Raw genomic sequence first — 13,982 nt, 5'->3', positions numbered from 1 at the left:
CTTTCACGTTTCAGTGCTTGTTGTGCTTTTACAGTAATTTCTGGACTATTAGCCGCTATTTTTTTCACTTGCATTCGACCCTGCATACAAAGGTGCGGCTTATCCATCAGATTACAAGGGGGCGGGCTATAAAGGAAGCGCAAGAGCTTCAGGAAGAGCAAAACAAACCAAGTGAGCCCAAATACAGTAGGAGAGACAGAACGAGAGTGAGACAATTTGTGCCCTCATTATGGAAAAGAAAGTAGCGGGAACCCGGTGCGGTAACATTAAAACACCTGCGGCTTACATGTGCGGCTTAAATGTGTAACAAAGACGAGTATTCCCCAAATTTAGCTAGCGTGGCTTATAGTCAGGTGTGCCTTATAGTCCAGAAATTACTGTATATATTGATTGGCTATGATAAAATGTGATATGAAAATTCATTTAGTCATTTTCCTCTTAAATTTTGTAATTGAGTTGCCATGTAATCGTCATTGAACCAAAGTCAAAAACATGGCATCAGGGAAAGCACACAAGAACGATAATATCAGTTAGTTTACCATATCTCAGGCCTTCTTGTTATTTTGATTTAAAACTGGACATGGTCTACTAGACTGTAGTTCTATTAATCCTATGGAAACCTGCTTTGTCCTCTTGTCTCTATCCACTCATCTCTTTGTCAGGAGAAAGAGCAAGCAGGCTTTAAGAGACTACAAAAAGGTTCAGATCCAACTTGAAAACCTTGAAACCAGCGTGAGGGACCGCTGCAAGAAGGAGTTCACAGGTAAGAGCAATGGAAGAGTAAAGTCAGAAGGAGAGCGGTAAATAATGTAATGTTTTGCAAAACGTACAGTTTTCGCCACTATATCGCGGTTCATCGTTAAATCTGTTGATGAAATATTGTCTGACCTTTCATTCCTGCCCCACTCACTGACCCAGACCTGATGACAGAGATGATGGACATGTCAAGTGACCTAGTTGGCTCTGGCATCCCTTTCCTTGATTACCGGATGTACGCAGAACGCATTTTTTTCCCCGGCCACCGGGAGTCACCACTGAGGCGAGACTTGGACGTTCAGGAATGTCGCAGACAGACAGTGGAGCAGGGTCTGGTGCAACTATCTAACCTTCTCAACAGTAAACTCTTTCTGACCAAGGTACTGTAAGCAGCATCACTAGTTGTACATTTTGATAACATAGTTTTATTTAATATTGAAAAATGTCTCCCTTAAGTTCATTCATACTCTGGAAAGCCAGCGGACTTTCTCTCCCCGAGACCGTGCCTATGTTGCCTCTTTGCTTACGGTGGCGCTGCATGGCAAACTGGAATACTTTACTGACATCCTCAAAACCCTCTTGAATGATCTTGTGGAGCAATATGTGGCCAAGAACCCCAAACTGATGCTGCGGAGGTAAGAGAAGTGAGAGGGAGTTTGTAAATTCAAGCCGTCATTCAGATGCATTTTCACAGTTTCAAACTTTTTTCATCTTTTACAGAACCGAGACAGTGGTGGAGAAGCTGCTGACCAACTGGATGTCCATCTGTCTCTATGCTTTCCTCAGAGTCAGTCAGTCTTCATTCTGAACCTAGGACACAGTGTAGCAATAAGGGAATTTTGAGGAGCAGATAGCTAGCAATTAACTAATTTGCTCCCAAAAATGTATAAAAACTTTCTATTTTAAATGCTGCCATGGTCCCAAAAACGTATTTATATGTTTTATGGGGGGGGGCTTATGCTCGAGCATACGGAAGGCTTTTATGCAGCCTCTGACCTGAAGAGGTCCCTTAAAGCAATGGTAGTTACTACAAAAACCGCCAGCAGGTAGCAACCGCAGTATAGGAGATCAGCCAGGGCCATGTTGCAACAAGCTCTTTTTCTCAGTGTTTTCAACAGATTTGTGAATAATGATGAAACTTAGCTATATTATAATGCTAATTGCTGTAAAACTAAAACAGATATAAATGTACTTTTTTCCTGATGAAAGAAGAGACTCTAATATTTCTTTTGGTAGGTGTTTTTGTGTGTTTATAGCAATAGAACACAATATTCTGTGGGCCTTGCAAAATCCAGTAAAACAGCTTCAGTGGAAATGGCTGTGAGTGAATGAGTTAAACAAAATAATCATAGTAGTAACAATAATCTCCACTAAAGCAAGAGGGGACTTGTATTACTAACACTGGCATTGTTGTTTGGCCTTGTGGGAGGTCTGCGCTCTACTGAGTGCTGCTGTTCATTACGTTTTTGAAAGCGGTAGCGTAACACCGTGTGTCTTTGTGTTTACAGGACTCTGCAGGGGAGTGTCTTTACATGCTTTTCAGGGCAATAAAGCACCAGGTAGACAAAGGACCGGTTGATGCTGTAACTGGCAAGGCCAAATATACGCTTAATGACAACCGCCTGCTGCGAGAGGATGTGGAGTATAAGACCTTGGTGAGCAAAATACATTTTAATCCGTGGCTCTTTTAAAGGTTACCCCAGCATGTATGTCTGTATCAAAATGTGGGCCATTTGAACCATTTTTTATTTTTTGCAGACACTTAATGTGCTGGTGCAGGGTGGAGGCATGAATGAGTGCCAGCCGCTACCCTCGAAAGTTCTGGACTGTGACACCATCACGCAAGTGAAAGAGAAGCTGCTGGATCAGGTGTACAAAGGCACCACTTTCTCTTACCGACCCCATACAGACTCATTGGACCTGGGTGAGAATACACTACTTTATCTATGCATACTCTGCATTCCAAATAGATTCTAAAATGTAAAGGGTACTTTTTAATGTTTTTTTGTTGTTGTCTTTTGCCTTTAATGATAGGACAGCTGAATTTTTTAGGTTTGTTCCATATTATATGCATTTCTGCCTTCAGTAATGCTCAAATAAATTTTTGGTATGGATTTAACAAAATCCTGAAAACATTGCCCCAGATTGTGATCCATAATGACATGATACACACAATTGTTGCATACTGTATGTACTATATGTATTGACTGTACATCCATTCCACTACATCCCAAGGTAGGCTTTGGTAATGGCGGGTGTCAAATACACTGAAAGCATTATGTTCTAGTGACTAGACTGAGATTATCAGCTGGAGCTAGCCACCCGAAGACATAACATGGTCATAAAGAACTATAAATGATTGATTAGCAATAATACCTAGTCAGTTAGGCTGTCATGTAATACTTAATTGGTGCAAAGGTGTGCCAAGAATATATATCACCCAAATTGTCCAACTGTGACCCCAGCATAATCTGTTCCTTTCAGCCCATATTGTGAGTTCAGAGATAATAATGTGCATTTCTTTAGTTGTAATGTGTGTCTATTTGCGTTACTGTTGCCTTTCCCTTGACAAATCAGACAGTTGTGCTGAAAAGGCCAAGTAGATCAGCAGTTTCTGAAATATTTCAACAGCATACTGGGTTTGTGTTTTGTCATTGACCGGTTAATACAGTATTTTTATGAAAGATTGAACAGGTAGTCGCCCCCCACCGTTCAAGCAGAATTCCACTTGAATGTAGTGGGCATCGTTATTACACGTCAGTGTCTTGGGCCGGCCCAGATCGGCCCGGTCCGTCCCACGTCGGCGCCAGCTAGTTGGTATTGAGAATGTACTCTTCTGGGGTGTGCGCGCTGCAAAGGCAGACGCGCAGTGCAGAATGAAGATAACAATAAAAACAACAGATACACACAGTGTGGTGATTGGTGAAATAAAAACAATATGGGACAATGTCATTGCGGTCTTTGTACTGTGACACACTGGCTCAGTCTATAAGAAGTGAGCATGCATCAATCACAGTTGCACACACAGTTAAATCTACAAACAGGAAACCACACCATTTCCAACCCATTTTCAGTTCCAATAGAGTGACCAAGGGTGTTTTACTGTTGTTTGACACACAAGTACTGGCTGGTGATGAGATGCTGCAGGTGACACACGCATAATCCGTGCAGGAAGTCCATTGCTAAGCCTTTTTTTTTTTACATATGCGTGTACATGCGTGCGTCTCTGTACGTGTGTGTGTGTTATGCATGCATGTGACCAAGATGGGGTGTTCTTTTTTTCTTTATTGTTTTCTCCATTATTATATGGCAGAAAAACATATACTGTATACCAAGTATACAACTGTAATAGATACCTGAATTCATTTGTGTGTGTATAAATATTTTAAGCATCATTCACTATTGTACTCACGCTGGGCTGTTTGTGTTGTCATGTAGAGTGGAGGTCTGGTGTGGCCGGGCATCTCATTTTGTCAGACGAAGACTTAACATCTGTGGTCCAAGGCAATTGGAAACGTCTCAACACCCTGCAGCACTACAAGGTCAGTTCTTACACATGAATATGCTTCATCGCAACTGAGAATACTATCAAATGTGTGTTAAAGTGAGAAACATTAATACTAACATTGTATTTTGTCTTGTACTTCAGGTCCCAGATGGTGCAACAGTAGCTCTGGTCCCTCGACACTCGAAACACATTCACCATGACAGCAACGACTATGTGGCTGGAGAGAGTGAGTCAGCTTTTTAGTCCAAATTGACTTTTGTATATATTGAGCTTGAGCTCAATATTGTCCCCTTCATGATTTCTCTCTTTTTTTATGTATTTGTTTTTTATGGGTGGTTGGTATATTTCACACACTTAAATGTTTCGTATTGTCAAGCCAATTTTAATATCTTACATATATGACAATAAATACTAGGGATCGACTGACTGTGGGCCGATTATTGGCGCTGATTTTGACGCATATAGGTATTTTTTTTAATTAAGTGGCAGATAAGATAAATGTTGTTTAACTTTGTTTTACAGTATTTACTTTAAAAAACTTGAGGGTAGGGATGGGCGAGTACCGATACCAGCCACCGATGCTTAAGGCACTTTGACAAATTGGTAAAACATCATCTCCGTCAGGTTTTTTTTTCAAATTTTTTGTCATGGTGTTAAATACAATTTTAGAGATCAAAACTACTGGAGGTATCTGTATTTGATATTTGTGAGTTCTAAAAGAGTGAATACTTGAATGAGTACTGGTATCCGTCCGAAAAAATGTGGTCTTGAACATACATTTTTATTGATGTGTTAAATTTTCAGTTAACTTTATAAGAGATGGTGCTGACCCTGGACACTTATTGCACTTGTTGTTTATTTTGTTTGAAATTAAAACAAAGATGAGTGAAAAATTAACATTTCAGTTATATTGAAATTTTGGAAAACTTTCTTTTTTGTAGCTGTTTAATAAACATAGGCTTAAAAGCATTTAACAAAGTTAAATGTCAGCGTTGGTAATATACAAAACTTTGATGCCAATTTTCTTCTTTTTTGTACTGCAGATGAATATCATCTATTGGAAATCGGCCTCCTTGAACACTAATCAATATCCGTATTGGCCCTCATAAACATATCGATCTATCGCTTGTAAATACAAGTTTCTAAATGCGGATTTTATTTGTTCAGTGGTTAAAAGAAACACACACAGTTTTTGGAAAGCTGAGGTGAGTTTCACAGGCCACTTACAGGCCAGATTAAGGGATAAGGCTGATAGAAAAGAAAAAAACACTTGCACTATATTTTTACTTTCATCCCATTGAACACATTATAAAGTGTCAAGATTTTACAAAAACAACAAAAAGAAGATCAGAAGAGCAGTTGCTCCATGACATTTTTGTTTTGTTTTATTTTTTCATTTTCTACTGTGGCTCGACTAACTACTAAGAAGAAAATATGGAGCTTGTAATAATTTCCTGAAAATGTAATGACACCTGAAAATGTAATAAGATTTGCACTTAACTTGATCAAAAATGAGGGGGGAAAAAACAATAATGTAAGATTTTCACCAATAATGTAATAAATTCTGACTGATATTGTGATAACATTTTTACCTTATGACATTATCATATCATATATATTATATATATATTCCCAGAAGTCTTTGCGGCAGAGCGGTTCTAATCAAGTCGGCAGAGCTTACTTTAACTCTCTGCAGAGTTGGTTTTACACTAAATAAATAAACTCTGTCAAATAACTCCAACACTGACCTCCAGTTAAATCAGTCAGTATTGGTATTGGTATTGGTGTTAGTACGTTGATGTAAGATTCCCCGGCTGAAAGATGTTTTTAGGGGAAATTGCATCTTCTCTGAATGTGCATGGATATATGCACTTTTTTTTTCATCGATAAGCTATTCATTTGTAGTGGTTAGGCTGTTAAATGAGTTTGAAATTACTCATTAGCGACATTATTTACGGTTTAAACTATTACAATAAGCAGTCATAAACATTTGTAAGGGTTAGAACATTGTTGATTTTCGCGATAGGGCTCATCTCGCACTGCAAAAAGTCAAGTATTTGAAACCGTTTTCACTGTGACAGAAACGCCGATGTTGGAGGATGCAGATGAAGGCGGCGTTAGACTCTGGCATCTGGTGAAGGCCAGCGAAGAGCCTGAGCTACCCAAACATCGCAGAGGCAGTCTGAGGGAGCGAGAGCGGGCCAAGGCCATACCAGAGATCTATTTGACCCGCCTGCTTTCCATGAAGGTACACTTAGGCTGCCGTGCAATTCCATCAGGGATCCCATAAATGTGTGTGTGCCTTATGATCCTGACATTACATTTCTCTGTTTAGATTATACACATGATAACAGAGTGTTGCTTTATGCTACAAGATCAGGACAATTTGGCCTTCAAAATAATAGACATAACAAACATAGATGCACAATTTTTGGTAAATAGAAAATCACAATCCTGATCGTTCCATGCTAAAGGACAAGCACCCTGATAGACATTAAAAGACCTATATCGAGGTATTTTAAGCCCTTCCACAGTTAACTATTGGTGACCTTTGGCACAGTCGCAATGTAATTTCTTATGAAATATTAGTTATTTTGGTTGCTCTATTTCTAACCCAGAAATAAAATGTCTGGTTCACTAAAACCCCGCCACTCCCTTTGTGGCTGCTGCGCCCCTTTCATAATGCCGTCCTTTTTGGCTGCTGCTTGCACCCCCCTTGGCAGGGCAGGCTGACGGAAGCCTGGCTGCCCGTGTACGCCTTCGACCCCTCCGACCACCACCAAACATTCGTACCTTTCATACACCAGTGTGAGTGGCACTGTGTGTGAAGTGTACTGCTCAAGGACACAACGACACATAATTTGAAGAGAGCAGGAATCAAACAGCGGACCTTTTGGTTACTGAACAACCAGCTCTATCTCCTGAGCCATGGCCACCACACAATGATTGACAGCAACAGTGAAAACTACGATCGAAATATTTCTATACAACAACAAGCTATGCTAAATAAACTAACCAAATGCTATGCTAATAAATCATTAACCTGAAAATCTGTATAAATATGTTTGCAAAACGCTACTACTCCAACTCCAACTTGCTAAGGAGGCGTGTACGAGACTGAGCCGATGTGTGGCAGCAACTACGTCATATTCTACAAGTCACGTAGTCCAATTAGAGGGCAAGCAGCCAAATTGTGTTTATCCCAGTGTTTAACCTGAAGATGGCGCCACACACTTTTTTTCCTACTTTTTTTTTCTTTCTTTTTTTTTTCTTTCAAGCTTTCTTTCAAGCTTTCAACAATCATGCACGAAAATGTCAAAATAATGACCAGGACATGTAGACAGCATTAGTAGACACCCGCTTATACGGTTTATCAGAAAGAAAAAAAGTTGATTTGGTGTTGAGTATCCCTTTAAGAAAGAATCAAGCCAAGCAGCGAGCTAGCAAGAACTCTTTAAAGCCAATGTGGAACAGTTACTATCGGCTGTAACCACGCCAAAACTACATAGCTTACAAAAAGTCTCATGTTGCCTTCATGGCCTCTCCAGGCCATGGGAAAATATAGAATCCGCGAACCACACACAAGGGTTGCTGCAAGAGCATTACGCATAGTCAAGTGGCAATCTTTATACAGCATTTATGTGCTAGTCATCCATGCACATGGTGATGTGTGTAACAAGTTTATTTTTTATGCAACAAAATACATCTGACATATCGTACTTGACAACGAAGCTAACAGTAGTGCTTATGCTAATGTTATATCATTAATGAGTTAGCAGTTTGATTTACTTAAAGCTCTGGCCTCTCCATCAGGTTTGATTGTGGAAATTGCACAAGTTTTAAAGGTTTAATCTCCCGGTCAATCCACTTTGGTACTGGCTAAAGTTAACTAGGCAGTCTTCTGAGAATTGACAATCACAGACAAACTGCTGAATGGTCTGTCGCCGAGCTAGCCTCTTTTCTGGTTATGCTTGTCAGGCATCACGCCAGACTTAGAAAAATTTTGAAAGAGCGGAGCTCCAGCAAGGGAGGCCGGCGCCTTGGCAAAGGCCTTCATAGTGCCTCTTTCCCAAATACGCTTGTTGGGCTTACCGCAGGCTGCTTGAAAAAAGTAAATGTGTGTTTAGTCTGTAGAGGCGGTACGGGATGTGTCCTCACTCATAAGTGAGGATCCACTTGTGTACTTGGGATAGGAGGAGCTGGTGCTTAGAGAGCAAGAATGAGGAGGAATGCTCAGAGATGAGTGAATGAAGGAAAACATCACTTGGTGATGTTTTTAGTGAGGAAATTGCATTTTACTATGGCTAAAAGTTCCAAAATGTTGATTTTGCATGATATAGAACCTTTAAGGATGGGATTATTTTAAAAGAAAAAATATGTATGTATGTCAAACTATTTATCAAAACATGCATGAAATTGTTGTTTTCGTCTTCCCTTTGTGATTTTCAGGGAACCTTGCAGAAATTCGTGGACGATTTGTTTACTGTTATCCTCAGCACCAGTCGACCTGTCCCACTGGCTGTCAAATACTTTTTTGACCTGCTGGATGACCAAGCTGCTCAGCACAGTATCTCTGACCCAGAGACTATTCACATTTGGAAGACTAATAGGTGCAGTATAGACATAAAACCTCAAGAATACCCAATTTACCTTCACCATATCCAAAGGCTGTTGCAGCCCTTCATGTATTTAAATAACTCTAGATGGATTTGTTTGAAATAACCGGCCAATGTCCCTTATTTAATATAAACGTGTCCGTAAATTCCAGTCTCCCCCTGCGTTTCTGGATCAACATTGTAAAGAATCCGCAGTTCATCTTTGATGTGCAAGCCTCGGACCATGTGGATGCAGTTCTGTCGGTCATCGCTCAGACCTTCATGGACTCCTGCACCATTGCTGAGCACAAATTGGGACGGGTAAGCAGAGCTAGCAAATTTGATGTGGCTTTCAATCTGATGATCATCTACTGAGTGATTGATAAATTAGTCCGAGTAAAATAGTAAGTAGATTTCTGGGATCGGGTCAGACATGAAATATGTGTTGATGTCGCTGCAGGATTCGCCCATCAACAAGCTGCTGTATGCTAGAGATATCCCCCGTTACAAACAGATGGTAGAAAGGTATGATCACATTTGCTTTACAAGTGACAAATGTCCTTTTGGTCTGTTCAAGTGCATATAAAGCAGCTTTTAACCACCAAAGTAACATTCTTGCAGATACTATGCTGACATCAGGCAGACTATCTCTGCCAGCGACCAGGAGATGAACTCTGCTCTGGCTGAACTGTCAAGGGTGAATGCAACCAAACTTTGTACACAAGTCACTCTCCTCAGAGGCATCAAATATATTTGAAATGCAGTCTGTTCCAGAAATCATAATAAAAGTCCTCATAATTGTACAGGCAATGTTTTAGGTCAAAATACATTCACTGTCACGTTTGGTTGAGTAAGACATATTTTGTGAGCAGCCAGGACAAACATTCTGGTACCAAATTATAGAGTTAAAATCATGCCAAAACCCCACAAACACACAAAACGTGATTTACTCAGCAATTCGTAAACAAAATCAGTGTGTTTTGCAAATTACAAATTATTCACAAACTAATCCATTTTGTTTTACACATACAAAGAAATATATCTTCAATTACAAAAAATATCTTTCAAGTATACAACAAAAATCTTTTGAGTACAAAAAAAATCATTCAAGTACAAACTAAAATCTTTCAAGCATGAAAAAAAATATTCTTCAAGTTAAAAAAAAATCCTTCACATACGAAAAAAACTATTCTATAACTATGAATAACGGTCACTTTTTGCACTAATATTCCGCCTAGCAGATCCACGCGCGCAATGCCTGTAAACTTGAATCAGTCTAAGCAGAGCCATAGATGGAGAGAGTTTGGCCAACTCGGTTTCAGAGCTACAACGCTGTGATTGGTCAACTGGTCACATGACATATGGACGCCATGTTGTTACCCTGCTGCTGCGATTACATAATGTATTGCAATCTGCGTTTCCAGAGGGGTGTTTCTATAGGAGGATCCTTTGTTGACATGAGGGGTGTTTCTATAGGAGGATCCTTTGTTGACATTTTTTAGCGCATGCGCGATGGTTGAGTGGCAGAAAACATGGCTGGCTGTATAGACACAGCGTATACGAAGAAAGTTAGCGGGCGAAATCGCCGCTGGTTAAGCACTTTAACGGCCAAAGGACGGAGGAGATTTCCGGAGAAGCTTAATGTATGTATTGGCGACAAAACTGAAACTATGAAGGCCCATATGAGACGTGGGATGACAAAATTTGGTCCGACACTCCTGTTTCCTGGCCACACAGCTGCTTTGGGGAAATTTACTCTTATTTAATACAAAGTCCTGTGCAAAGCTGGGTAATTATTCTTCACTGAAGTGCTCTTTGTGGTGCCAAAGGGAAGAAGGGTCTATCGAATTACAGTTAAGTTTGTGGAAGTACGTCACTCCAAAACCATCCCCCCAACACACTCAACAATCATTAGTTCCATGGGGGAATTATGTCAACAAGCAGCGCACCTTATTCTTTACTTATTTTTGGAAATGCAGTGACTTTAGTACAGTGACACTTATCTTGTGATGTGAGAATTTCAATGGCATCTGGTCTCTAGTTAACAACTAAATATCACAGTTTACTCAATTCTTCTTTTCAAATCCAGTCTTGGACAAACATGCAGTCATGTTACGTAGCATTAGCATACTAGCATTGTAGCACATTTAATGCAGCTGTCAGGATAGGACTTAACAACTATAGCTACTGCGTACACAAGTGAGGTCGGCAGGTATCAAAACACAGATGTAGAATGCAATATTTATTCGGATAAGGTAAATAATATGTGGACACTCAAGTGAAAAACTAGGCACAAAAATATATTTTTTCATTTATAGGAATCCATAGCACAATTCTGATACTCGTTGCCTTTTGATCCTCCGTTCGAAACGCTGGACGGCTTTTTCTTTAGCCTTGTCATTTACCGATCCAGGATAGCCCATTTCAAGACGAGGAACAAGTCAGGGTGGTTGTCGATCGTGCTTTGGAACACCTGAATAAGACCGCAAAACAATATGACTCCGCGGATTTTATAATGCACAAACTCGATTTATTATTTCTTTAAATCCTCTCCAAATAACAAATATATAGTCACAAGTACTTATCGGCAATAAGGTGAGCCTCACAAACCCGTCCGCATCAGTCAGAATCCAGGCTTTAATCGTCAAGTTATACCCTCGCAGCCATTTCTTTCATTTTTCGCGCCCCCTTTTACTTTTACTTAAACTTTTTATCAGGCCTCCTGACGTCTCGTCAGGGGCCTGATAAAATTGATGGCACAACAAGAATGAACCATCTGCTTCTCTTTATCCTCCTCCAAATGTGCAAAACCATCGAACACCATGTAAAACACGTTGTTTCTTGCCACACAGTTTCCCATGATGCAAAGCGAAACATAAACAATATGTCACACAGGATCCTCCTAAAGGAGGGTTGCAATCACGTGATTCCGGCAGCACGCGAAATTCAACTGGGTGTCAGGAAGTAGGGAACACCCATTGAAAATGATGGAAAGCGACTATGCAAAAGCCTTGGGTGAGCCTGGACGTAGCTGATACGCTCTAAAAATAGTAAAATATACCGGATATGATCCTTACACTGAGGAAAAGATATTTTTCCGAGCTCGTGTCGGATTTGCCTGGAGTGAAGGCAATCAACATCACGAACGACCATCGTCCTCCAGACATTGTAGGCTACTATACCACTAGACAAAAGAAAGCGTGTAAAAGCCTGGAGGCTTACAACTATTTCGTGTGTGGTTGGGTCAGCGAACTTGGATCAAAAGAAGCACTAAATTACTGCTGTCTTGTTTTTGCTCGGGATGAGTAAATGTGATTCAGAATCATTCTCTTTTCAACTCAAATGTACACCAACGTACCACAGGCACCGGGCTACAAGCTGTTCCGACTGGTCTTAAACGACTTAAACGGTCAAACAGAGATTCATCAGTCATGTATCTACCTTCTGTAATTATGTAGACGTCCTGTGAATGAACCAATGCTTAAGTATAAGTATATATTTCCATCAGTATGTTGTGGCCTTCCTGGAAGAAGGACCTCAATTTAAGAACCACTTGTCGTGATAGCTAAGGTAGCTAGCATTGCTAAAAACAAAGACACAGCCACCTGGGATGGACACACAAGCTGTAGAACAAACTCCACATAGTAATATCACGCTTAGCTATATTTCCAGTAATATCACTCTGGCCTCTTGAGTTTTATTCAGCTATATAAGTCATTTCATTACTGTAGCCTTACCTTTCACGAAGTGATCACTGCATATACAACCGTTGTCCGACTCCACTCCTCCGGATTTCAGACAAAGGTTTTTAATCCAGGTTTGCCGTCTTCTTTCGGGATGCGAAAATAGCTTCTTTTTTTCCCCTCTTTTAGACTGGTTGGTACAGCCATAAACAGCACAAAACTTCGGCATTTTCTCAGCTTTTTCCTATAGGCAAATTTCTCCCTGCCCCCCATCTAGGGTTGGGCCGCTTGTCGTGACGTCACATGAAACCCACCTATTGTTGTTATCACTTACATATTGCAACTATGCCATGTTGCTCAGCATGGCGTTCTTTACAACGACCAAGCAGTGATGTTATGATGCAGGGTTAAGGTTAGGGTCAAATAAAGTTAGTAAAATAACCCGATTTGAAGTAGTTGGGACTGCACAATGCAGCTTTCTACCTCGTCAAATGAGTGGTGTGCCGTGTTACTTTTTTTAAATTTATATCTTCTTTTTTTTAAAGACGTTAGATTAATGAAGTGTTGGCAGACCAGGACCCTGTTTTATCAAGAGTTAAAATCGATTATAAGTTACAATTGGTTTTAAGTCCATTCACTCTCTACAGACTTCACTCTCTACTTAAACTCTTAGACTGGTTCAACAGCGCCCCTTGCTGTAAAGTTTACTGGCATTGCGTGTGTGGCTTTTGGGGGTTGTGCGTGTAGATCTGCTCGGCAGAATATTAGTGCCAAAAGTCACTTGACTGTTATCCATAGTTGTAGAATTGCTTTTTTCGTATGTGAAGGATTTTTTTGCACTTGAAGGATATTTTTTCATACTTGAAAGATTTTAGTTTGAAAGATTTTTGTTGTATATTTGAAAGATATTTTTTTGTAATTGAAGATATGTTTCTATGTATGTGTAAAACAAAATGCATTAGTTTGTGAATGATGTTTTGTATTTGCAAAACACACTGATTTTGCTTGCGAATTGCTGAGTGTGAGTAAATCAGGTTGTGTCTGTTTGTGGGGTTTTGGCATGATTTTAACTTCATACCAAACACCAATCACAAATAACCTATGGGGAAGAAAGGGTTGACCCAACATTTTGGGTTAGCTAAATAACATAAATGTGTTGACCCAATTTGGATTATTTTTTGGTTAAATGAATAACCCACAAAGTTGCGTTGGTCCCTTTTTGACCCCATGTAGGTTATTTTTGATCCAACTGTTTATAGAGTTTGGGATAAGCAGTTCAGAAAATGGATGGGTGGATTAAACAAAAAGCTAGTTTTGCCTTACAGGAAAAGTTGAAGTACCACTGATTGTCACACCCACCTAAGTGGGGCGAAAATCGTTCTCCGCATTTGACCCCTCGCCTGAGGGAGCGGTGAGCAGCAGCACTCGGGAATCATTTGG

General features: G+C 40.1%; 1 protein-coding gene across 1 annotated transcript in view; it reads left to right on the top strand.

Annotated features, from left to right (window-relative positions):
* The window catches only part of plxnb1b (plexin b1b), a 125,288-nt gene that overhangs the window by 108,872 nt on the left and 2,434 nt on the right, over window positions 1–13,982 (top strand). The window contains exons 25-37 of the mRNA XM_086086181.1: window positions 663–763; window positions 919–1,136; window positions 1,213–1,391; window positions 1,477–1,543; window positions 2,265–2,411; window positions 2,515–2,680; window positions 4,195–4,298; window positions 4,406–4,490; window positions 6,346–6,512; window positions 8,714–8,874; window positions 9,033–9,180; window positions 9,320–9,384; window positions 9,481–9,556. Coding sequence (XP_085942307.1) covers window positions 663–763; window positions 919–1,136; window positions 1,213–1,391; window positions 1,477–1,543; window positions 2,265–2,411; window positions 2,515–2,680; window positions 4,195–4,298; window positions 4,406–4,490; window positions 6,346–6,512; window positions 8,714–8,874; window positions 9,033–9,180; window positions 9,320–9,384; window positions 9,481–9,556 — 1,684 coding nt within the window. The remainder of the gene's footprint in view (window positions 1–662; window positions 764–918; window positions 1,137–1,212; window positions 1,392–1,476; window positions 1,544–2,264; window positions 2,412–2,514; window positions 2,681–4,194; window positions 4,299–4,405; window positions 4,491–6,345; window positions 6,513–8,713; window positions 8,875–9,032; window positions 9,181–9,319; window positions 9,385–9,480; window positions 9,557–13,982) is intronic.

The sequence above is a fragment of the Leptonotus elevatus genome, chromosome 10, assembly GCF_054856555.1.
Source record: "Leptonotus elevatus isolate MCC_2025b chromosome 10, RoL_Lele_1.0, whole genome shotgun sequence".
Taxonomy (NCBI): Eukaryota; Metazoa; Chordata; class Actinopteri; order Syngnathiformes; family Syngnathidae; genus Leptonotus; species Leptonotus elevatus.
The sequence above is the reverse complement of the archived record's forward strand: the minus strand, read 5'-3'. Positions and strand labels throughout refer to the sequence as shown.